At 41.4% G+C, this 9,592-nt stretch overlaps 1 protein-coding gene across 6 annotated transcripts in view; it reads left to right on the top strand.

Moving 5' to 3' along the window:
- The first annotated feature begins 8 nt into the window (after positions 1-8).
- Positions 9-9,592, top strand: part of nek10 (NIMA-related kinase 10) — a 20,213-nt gene continuing 10,629 nt past the window's right edge. For 4 of the 6 annotated variants that reach the window (XM_042107387.1, XM_042107386.1, XM_042107385.1 and 1 more), the window contains exons 1-23: positions 9-194; positions 345-455; positions 545-605; positions 728-837; positions 952-1,050; positions 1,161-1,245; positions 1,459-1,500; positions 1,595-1,673; positions 1,776-1,843; positions 1,962-2,041; positions 2,132-2,218; positions 2,559-2,783; positions 3,381-3,520; positions 3,871-3,932; positions 4,061-4,129; positions 4,222-4,286; positions 4,374-4,476; positions 4,826-4,954; positions 5,055-5,192; positions 8,197-8,242; positions 8,427-8,548; positions 8,690-8,792; positions 8,946-9,021. In XM_042107387.1, coding sequence (XP_041963321.1) covers positions 364-455; positions 545-605; positions 728-837; positions 952-1,050; positions 1,161-1,245; positions 1,459-1,500; positions 1,595-1,673; positions 1,776-1,843; positions 1,962-2,041; positions 2,132-2,218; positions 2,559-2,783; positions 3,381-3,520; positions 3,871-3,932; positions 4,061-4,129; positions 4,222-4,286; positions 4,374-4,476; positions 4,826-4,954; positions 5,055-5,192; positions 8,197-8,242; positions 8,427-8,548; positions 8,690-8,792; positions 8,946-9,021 — 2,081 coding nt within the window. In that variant the 5' untranslated portion in view covers positions 9-194; positions 345-363. The remainder of the gene's footprint in view (positions 195-344; positions 456-544; positions 606-727; positions 838-951; positions 1,051-1,160; positions 1,246-1,458; positions 1,501-1,594; positions 1,674-1,775; positions 1,844-1,961; positions 2,042-2,131; positions 2,219-2,558; positions 2,784-3,380; positions 3,521-3,870; positions 3,933-4,060; positions 4,130-4,221; positions 4,287-4,373; positions 4,477-4,825; positions 4,955-5,054; positions 5,193-8,196; positions 8,243-8,426; positions 8,549-8,689; positions 8,793-8,945; positions 9,022-9,592) is intronic. The other 2 variants (XM_042107388.1, XM_042107389.1) reach the window with 2 other exon arrangements.

Genomic DNA, 9,592 nt, shown 5'->3' with positions numbered 1-9,592 from the left:
TACCAACTGTCAACATCTCCATTTCTCATTGGTGAAAGGGCTAACCAGTTTTAAACAAAGCCTTCCCTGGTTCGATAACTCCTCAGGTGTTCCATCTTCCTAGGAATGAAATGTAAGGTAGGCTAGTAGCCAAGAGGATGTGAAGACTGGAATAATGTCTGGCAGGTGATGATCTACTTCTGATATCCGCAAGGGTAAGTCCTAGAGGCCCAAGATGTGGCATTATGTGACAGATAGCCTAGAAGTTTAATTATGAGTGTGGCACCCTTTTAACTTACCCCAAGATAACATAGACCTACTGTCAGTTTTACTCAAATGTGAGTTGCCAAGGAATTGTTTTCCAGACTTGCAAGGACGTCTGCTATGTCTTTAAGGTACTTTTTAAAAATGCCCTACATGGAAAAGACTTCAAGAAGAACCGATAAGGCCCCCACAATTTCAAAGGGCAATGACAAGTAGGTCTTGCTTTTTTGTAAACATGGTTTACACAACTTATTCTGTCTGTGTTGTTTGTACCTGACTCATGTTGACGTGCAATTGTCAGGGAACTGCATGCTCTCAGGAGGCTCCTCTCCCTGCTCAACACTCCCATATGCAAAACACAGGTGACCAGACATGATGACACTACAACAGTCATTTGACAGTCATTCAAAATACACCCTGTCATTATTGTAAGGTCATGATAATGAACCCCACTTGTTGTGTCTTCTTGCTGGTCACACTGCAGAATCACTCTAAAGGGGGCAAAACGGAGTCCCATCTCCACCATAGGCCTACGGGTGACAGAAGTGGTATAAAATGCGCAAGGACCGAGGACACTGAACTTGAGAGTTTCAGGTATAATCACTGTGAACGATGATGTGATGGAACTAGCCCTTTGTGCTACACCAGCTAGATGAGGAATGGCCACTCTTATAAGAATACTGTATTCTGTCTAATTTGCATTCCAAGTCTGACCTACAGAGACCAGAGACATTTTAGCAGTCATCCCCATGACAAGATCTTTCAATGTATCCTCACTGCTTTGATCAGAAACAGGCTCAACTGCAGGTGAGTGTAAATGCTTTAGGCGAAATTTACCCAAATGTTTAATGAATTTTATCTTAGACATGATGGGTTTACATCATGTTATCATGATATTTACACATATCACCTGACAGAGAATGGCTTGACCATACCCACCCTGACAACATTCTGAGAGTCCTCATTTGTTTGCGTTTGTTAATCAGAGAACCACATTATCAGGTAAGTGACTTTAACTATGTGGTATGTCAGTATCTCATTAAATGAAACATTTCACATTAAATCCCTCAAAGAAGAGTAAATATGTTATATAACAAGTAACAGGAACAGCATTAGAGAGTACAGTTAAGTGTAAAGTGTTCAGTAGAATAACCACACATGTTGGTACTTCTACATTAAGCTGAATGTACCATGACCTCACCTGATCTGTTCCAGAGAGTTTTCCATGAGCTCCAAGGATCTTGGCACCTTTCTAGGGTAGGTATTCATCTGAACAGGATGCTAGCGTTTGTGCTGCACTGTGTGGCCTTCATCGTTTGAGTTTGAAATTCCTTTTTGTCATATCTCTCAGTATATGGACTCAGTATCAGACTGTTATTTGGATGCTGGAGAACAAACATTGGGTGTAGAACATCTAGTCACTATGACATGTGAGCAATCCCTCCTTACTGTGTTTTATTACGTTTTTTTACTCCTGAAAATGATTTTTTTTTAAAACAAACACCGCTATGTTCACTTGTGTTTCTGTGCAGATGTATTTCAGAAAATCGCTGCAAAGGAAGACCAGAGAAAGTGGGTTATTGAATGTGGTGCACACAAGGTAGGGATGAAGAACTGCAGCAGTATTTAATTGTGATTCCTACAGCCAGTTACTCTCCCCGTATTGTATTTGTTACCGCATGATATTTACACAATATCTGCTGATTTGGTCTGTATAGATTCTTGTGAAGCTCCTGACGACTAAAGACAGTAGTGTCTTACTAGGAGCTCTCCTTGCCCTGACCTCCCTGGCTGAAAGGTGCTTCATGCTGCAATCCTAAAACATCACAGTCATCTGTTTGTTTATTGCCTGCATCATCGAGCATCTGTCTGTTGGCTCTATATTTAGTGTGGAGTGCAAGGAGAAGATAGGAGAGCTATGCATCGTTGAAAATCTGCTTGTCATCTTACAAGAATACGACCTGTTGTCCAAAAGGTGAATACACAGATCCACTCATACAGTTACCATACTAGGATGTCATATCCATTCTTACTCATCCTACATTACAGTTATCCAATCAAATCAACTACCTGCATGACTGCACTGTCGTATGTTCAGTTAGTTGAATTCTATACATCCAAGTAGATACAGTATAGTACTGGATGCTTTATCCAGTAAACATGGACAAATATGAACTGAGTGTTGAACAAGCGTTGAATTCCCTTACTTCAGCATACTCCCCGATGGTGAGAGTGTGGTGTTTTTGTGTACTGAACTTTGTGTTTAATCCTAGTTGATGTTGTATGTGAACAGCGATGAGTCTTGTGTGTTTCAGGACGTGTGCAGAGCTGCTGAGGCTGCTGTGTCCTGTGCGGCGGGTGCGGGAGCAGCTGAAGGCCTGCGAGGGCGTGCCCGTCCTGCTCAGCCTGCTCCACGCTGACCACCTCAAGCTGCTCTGGAGCGTGGCCTGGGTCCTGGTCCAGCTCTGCCAGGACCCCGATGCTAACGCCGAGATCCGTGCCTGGGGTGGTGTGCAGCAGCTACTGCGCATACTCCATGTGTAGGTGCACAGCAGCAGGAACTGTGTAGGAACAGGAACTTTTTAGCCTGTTGGTGGTGTTGCGTTTAGGTTTTACTTGGGGATGTTATGACATAGCTCAATGTGTAGGTGCACAGCAGCAGGAACTGTGTAGGAACAGGAACTTTTTAGCCTGTTGGTGGTGTTGCTTGTAGGTTTTACTCCTGACATACAGTAGCTCCATAGAGCGTAGGCCATCGTGTGTAAAATTCTGGGCTTTTGGAAATGTGAGCTGTAAATGACATTAAACAGATCAACCAAAAATCTGCACAGAAGAAAAAAATAACTGATTAAGAAAACAAAGGTACAGAAGGCAGAAAAATACTACAGGAGTAGTCAATTTAAATAGTGCATACAAACTAAAAAGTAATTTAGGCCGGAGTGTCTGGTAATTCAATGAACGCATTCTTTAAAATCTCCCTGGAGATGACATTCATAACCCTGACATCCTGATACATTATTCCACTAACAGAGTTAAATAATTCAGCACATCATGACATGGTTACAGTGGTGGGATGTTTTAACACCCTCTGCCTTGTCTTTTAGTTATGATTTCTCATGATGGGTTGCTCTGTGTAGTGAGCGGGCGTATGTGTCGGACCGTGCCTCCATCGAGACCCTGTCCAGTGCCAACGCTGCTCGTCGTATCCAGAGGCAGCACCTCTCTGAGGAGCTCAGTCCACAGGAAACTGCTGAAAACATCATGGCACTGCAGGCAGGTCAGTCTGCCACACCCAGTGTTGCTTCACAAGGCCCTACAGAACAGCACATATAGAACAGCAAATAATATTTTTTATAATTTATGTAGTACTAGATTCCATCACACCGACCCTGCTAGGGAGAGAATGTTTGTTCTTGTTTGCTGTTTATTCTCTGGTTGATTCTGTTGATCCTTTGGTAGTAGTATTTATTGTAGTAGTATTTATTACCAAAGGTCTCCTTTGCAATGTAGCTTAAATGCTATTCCTCATTTTGTAAGCTTTGGATAAAAGTGTCTGCTAAATGAATACATGTAAAAATGTAAATGACTCTGATTCCTTGCTTACTGTTGGCTCTTCCTCCTCCCAAGCCTGCTGTGCTGCAGTAACTGAGCTGGTCTTGGATGATGCGACAGCTCATCATATTGTTCAGGTAGGTAGTGTACATACGTACTGTACTGTGCGTACATCCCAACACTGCATTGTTGTGCTGCAGACTCAATAAATCTGATTTGGGAACAGATTTGTATCATGTGAACTCACTCTGGTGTGTTCACACAGGAAAACGGAATCTACATAATAGCAAAGCTGATTCTGCCACAGGCTGGACCCAAGGGCCCATCGCTACAGGTACTTACCATAAATATCCTGACATATATCCTAACCATAACCATAACCATTTCACATTACTGATTCTTTTGTCTGTTTGCTTGTATTGTCAGTGTTATGCATTTAGGACACTTCGCTTCTTGTTCAGCATAGAGCGAAACAGACACCTGTTTAAGAAGTATGTGATATGCTGTTTGACATTATCAGAATGTGAATACAGGTGGTTTTGAATGAAAAGAATGTTTTAAAGATTATTTTTCTTTAGACTGTTTCCATCAGACCTCTTTGAGATGTTCATTGATGTTGGACATTACGTTAGAGACATTGCTGCCTATGAGCCACTGCAGGAAAAAGTTTCTTTTTTCAGTGTAAGGAAATGTTATTTTTTGTCACATATATTTTTATTTCAGTTTTGTATTGTAATGCGCGTAAATATTATATGAAGTGTCTCATACTGCTTTTGACATGTCACTGACTTACATATGGCATCACCTGTCAATTGAATAGCATAACATAATACAGGTGTAGCTAAATATGTTATCTTAAAATCCTATTTGTTTCACTATATCAAAATCACCATAGCATGCACACTTTCCTCAGTGTTGCACACATGTGAGCAATCATTGGATATATCTGAGCAGATCTGTGCAGCTTAAAAGAAATGGCACCATGCTGAGGTATGCCTTTGAAGACTGACGCATATTTGCTGTTCCACAGAGCGAAGAACTAAACGAATTGAAGGAAAGCATTGAGATAGTGAACCAGAACCGACCTCCTCTCAAAGTGATCAATGGCTATGCCATTCTGGACCATCTGGGTAGCGGGGCCTTTGGAAGTGTTTTCAAGGTGTTGGTCGTCATTTCATCATTTGTTATATCGTCTTTTCTCATTTTTGAAGGAAATCTGGTTCATGTGTTGCTCTTTGATTTGTTGGCCCTGCGGAAAGGTCCGGAAACAGAATGGACAGAACCTTCTGGCCCTGAAGGAAGTGAACCTTCACAACCCAGCGTTTGGCAAAGACAAGAAGGCCCGAGACAGTAGTGTGGAGAAAATAGTCTCGGAGCTGACCATCATTAAGGAGCAGGTACTATTTCAGAGAAAATAGGGTTACACTTTACTTGACAGTGTCGACGTAAGAGTGACATGACACTGTCATGAATGTGTCATAAACAAGTCATACACGTTTATGACATAACGCTTCTGTTATTTAGTGACATTCGTTTTTTGTCATAACCAGTTAAGGTTTTAAGATTAGGATTAGAGTTAGGGTTAGGGTTAGAGTTAGAGTTAGGGTTAGGGTTAGGATTAGGGTTAGAGATTACAGTTTTTTCTGATTGATTAAGCACATTTTTTTATCTATGGCTTTTTTTGCAAAACTCTACACACAAATGGCAAAACCTCTCACCCAATCAGCAAAACATTGTAGTTCTCTTGAAAAAGCTAACACACCTTGCTTAACTCTTCACACCTTCGTAAAAATGGTGTTTTCGTATCAAACAGTAAACACAAGCCATCACAATAATAAGCACACAATGTGCCAACTACACACTAATGGTATAAATAAAAAACACATCTGGCTTTTGCTTTCTCTGTGCACAAGGTAGGCTATGTCAGTTTGAGGTAATACTTTTGTCATAGTTCTGTAAACATACAGGGATCCAAACATCAAGTATTACAGTGTTTATTTAGACACATCAAAACAAACACAAGTGGTTTTTTCCAAGTCAAAACACAAAATACTGTAGTAATTTCACAGAGAAAAACAAAAAAAACAGTCTACATCATGTCGTCTCTCTGGGTCCGGCCACAAAATTTAATCTACATCACATGCAATATTCTCTAGTCCAAGGCACCGGGGAAAATATCTTCTGGAATGCCGTATCCAGGCCTGACATGATGCCTGGTCAACATCCCCACATGCCTCCTCCATTGCCTGTAAAAGGGCTATGCGCTGATGGGGATGACGGTCATACACTTTCCAGCGCCAGGCAGAGAAGAACTCTTCGATTGGGTTTAGGAATGGAGAGTATGGGGGGAGGTAGACTACAGTGAAGAGCGGGTGATCTGTAAACCAGTTGCGGACCAAAGCAGCCCTATGGAAGCTAACATTGTCCCATATGATGACATATCTGGTCTGCTCTTGTCCCTGAACATTAGTGAGCATGTCATGTAAGGTGTCCAGGAATGTAATGCAGTGTGCAGTGTTATATGGGCCTAGAGTTGCATGATGGTGAACAACGCCATTCTGACTTATAGCTGCACACATAGTGATGTTACCGCCACGTTGTCCTGGGACATTGATTATGGCACGGTGTCCAATAATGTTCCTGCCACGTCTCCTTGTTTTAGTGAGGTTTAAACCTGCCTCATCCACAAAAAGCAGCTCATGACCCATGGCATCTGCCTCTAGCTCCATCAAGACAAAACAAATGCAGCATAGCAGGCCCATGCACAGCACTACAGTATGCACTTCCAGATTCAGTACCAATGATACTATAGCTTACCTGCACATAGTCATATCGCAGTTGTTTTACACGGTCACTGTTTCTTTCAAAAGGGACCCTGTAGACTTGTTTCATGCGGATTCTGTTGCGGGCAAGTATACGAGATAACGCAGAAATGCTCACATTGTTTATGTTTTGGAAGTTGATGTTATCCTCAATTATGCGCTGCTGTATTTCCCGTAGCCTTATGGCATTATTTGCAATCACCATATTGACTATATGGGTCTCTTGTTCAGCAGTGAACATTCTTCCTCTGCCCCCAACATCTGGACGTCTAGCAATTCTGTAAAGTAACAATGTCAGTATTTTTACATGTATGGTATTGTTGTTTCTCAGTAGAGTATGGCAGTGCTACAAAACTTAGTGAAAAGTGACTGTACTAACCGATTCTCATTTCGAAATGTCCGTATGATGCTTGCTACAGTGTAGCGGCTCAAGTTAGGCTGAACCCGTTGGCCAGCTTCCCTCAGGGTCATTCCATGGTTGATGACATGGTCCACTATTGTAGCTCTGATGTCATCAGTAATTCTATTTCTTACTCTTCTTACCCTTCCTCTTCCCCCTCCTCGTCCTCTTCTTGCTCCTCCTTGTCCTCTCCTTCTAACTTCACCTCCTTGTCCTTGTTGTCCTCTCCCTCTCGCTTCTTCACCTCCGCGTCCTCTTCCTCCTCCTCTTCCTCCTACTTCTTCACCTCCACGTCCTCTTCCTCGGCCTCCTCTAATTCTCACTCTTCCTGCTCTCTCCATTGTACTCCACACAGACAGCTTACCTGTGGCTTATTTATAGTGCTTAGGCTGTTTGCAAAGTGAACTAATTATCTAAAACAGTTTTCACATGTCACAGTGTGCCAAACAGTTGGCAAAATGGCATAAATAATAGCCATACATGTGTATAGTTTTGCTAGGAGTGTGTTGATCATTTGGAAATTGAGTGTAAAGCATGAGTTGTGTTTACAGTTCAGCAAAAAGAGTGCTGTGCAGTGAATTGTGGCTATAGTTGTGCAAGGTGTGTGTTACAAAATTGCAAACTGTGTGCAAAGCAGTGTTTGTGCTTTTAGTTTTGCGAACTCAGTGAGTGGTTTTGCCATTTGTCTGTAGAGTTTTGCAAAAAAAGCCATAGTTACAAAAAATGTGTTTAAGCATTCAGAAAAAACTGTAAGGTTAAGGTTAGGGTTAGGGTTAGGGTTAGATTTCATGTGTCATGACAGTGTCATGTGTTCACGACAGTGTCATGTCACTCTTATGTTGATACTGTCAAGTAAAGTGCTACCGAAAATAGTCTCGGAGCTGACCATCAACAAGGAGCAGGTACTATTTCAGAGCTGACCCTCATCAAGGAGCAGATACATCATACATGGCCGCTGAGCAATGTGTACATTTCAGTGTTGCGATAACGATCATGGCCTCCAACATTATCCTATGACGTGGCATATGTAAAATATAACATAACAGCTCATATGGTATCAGCGTGCTGTGATGTGTTTGCAAAATATGTCATGCAACAACTCATTCAGATTGTAAGCAGTTGAACGGCAAAATGGAAACTATTTGTGATAACAACATTTTAACTCATGAACTTTTTCAGATGAACCATCCAAACATTGTGAAGTACATTAAGACATTTTTAGAAGGTAAGTGGCATCACATTCTCTGTGGCAAGTGTCATCTTCTTGCTTCATAATTAACCCCCAAAACATAATTAACCCCCAAAACAGATTATTACAGAGCTGTAATAATACTATTATAATTACTGGTATTACAATTTAAAATGTTGCTGTTGGTGTTGTTTGTTGTTACCTTGTGCTCTTATCCCAGGTGACAGGATGTATATTGTGATGGAGCTCATAGAGGGACTTCCTCTCTCGGACCATTTCACCTCACTCAAAGAGAAGCAGCAGCAGTTCACTGAAGACAGGGTGTGGAACGTTTTCATACAGGTAAAATTAGCACTGAATATTTTAGATTTACTTCCCATTCACGAATGATTACTCTCTACATGTTATGGAATGAGAATGTAAATGTTATGCGTTTGCCTTGTGATGAATGAATAGGTGGCATTTGATTTTGTTTCTCCACAGTTATGCCTGGCACTGAGATATTTGCACAAGGAGAAGAGGATTGTCCATAGAGACCTCTCCCCTAATAACATCATGCTTGGAGAGAAAGACAAAGTCACTATCAGTGAGGAAGCTCATTGATCTTTCCCTCCTTGTTCTCTTTGTCTTTTGATACTCTTTTCTCTAAATGAATGACATAGCTAAAGCCTGGTAAAAGTCACATAGGGATACTTTTCCAATATTTATTAATATTAAGATGAAACAAATATCTCTCCAGCTGACTTTGGACTCGCAAAGCAGAAACAAGAGAACAGCAAGCTGATGTCAGTTGTGGGCACCATACTGTACTCCTGGTGAGCGTCTGTCAATACACACAGTATGCATGAACCCTTGAGGTCATGATACATGGGGCAGCTTTTTGAGCAATGTTGCTGGGCAACCACATGACTGGTTCCATTTCTTCTCATTGGATGATCAAAACAATTTGCCTACTCATATCTACTTTCTCCAGAAAGAAAACTAATGTTGCCTAATATCAATGGGTGGAGTGTACCAAACAGCAATACTCCGGAACATTGTCCAGCAACACTGCTCTAGATCTTGCCCTCTGTGTCACCAGCTTTACCCCACTCACACTCGTTCCACCCTCCTCTAAATTGATGTCATTGATGTGATGTGATAGGTGTGATGATGTTATTGATGTGATCTCATTGATATGTGATGTGATTGGTGTGATGTTATTGATGGGATGTCATACATATATGATGTGATTGGTGTGAGGATGTTATGTGATGTGATCTCATTGATATGTGATGTGATTGGTGTGAGGATGTTATTGATGTGATCTCATTGATATGTGATGTGATTGGTGTGAAAATGTTATTGATGTGATCTCATTGATATGTGATGTGATTGGTGTGATGT

This window comes from Alosa sapidissima, chromosome 10, assembly GCF_018492685.1.
Source record: "Alosa sapidissima isolate fAloSap1 chromosome 10, fAloSap1.pri, whole genome shotgun sequence".
NCBI classification, from domain to species: domain Eukaryota; kingdom Metazoa; phylum Chordata; class Actinopteri; order Clupeiformes; family Clupeidae; genus Alosa; species Alosa sapidissima.
The sequence above is the reverse complement of the archived record's forward strand: the minus strand, read 5'-3'. Positions and strand labels throughout refer to the sequence as shown.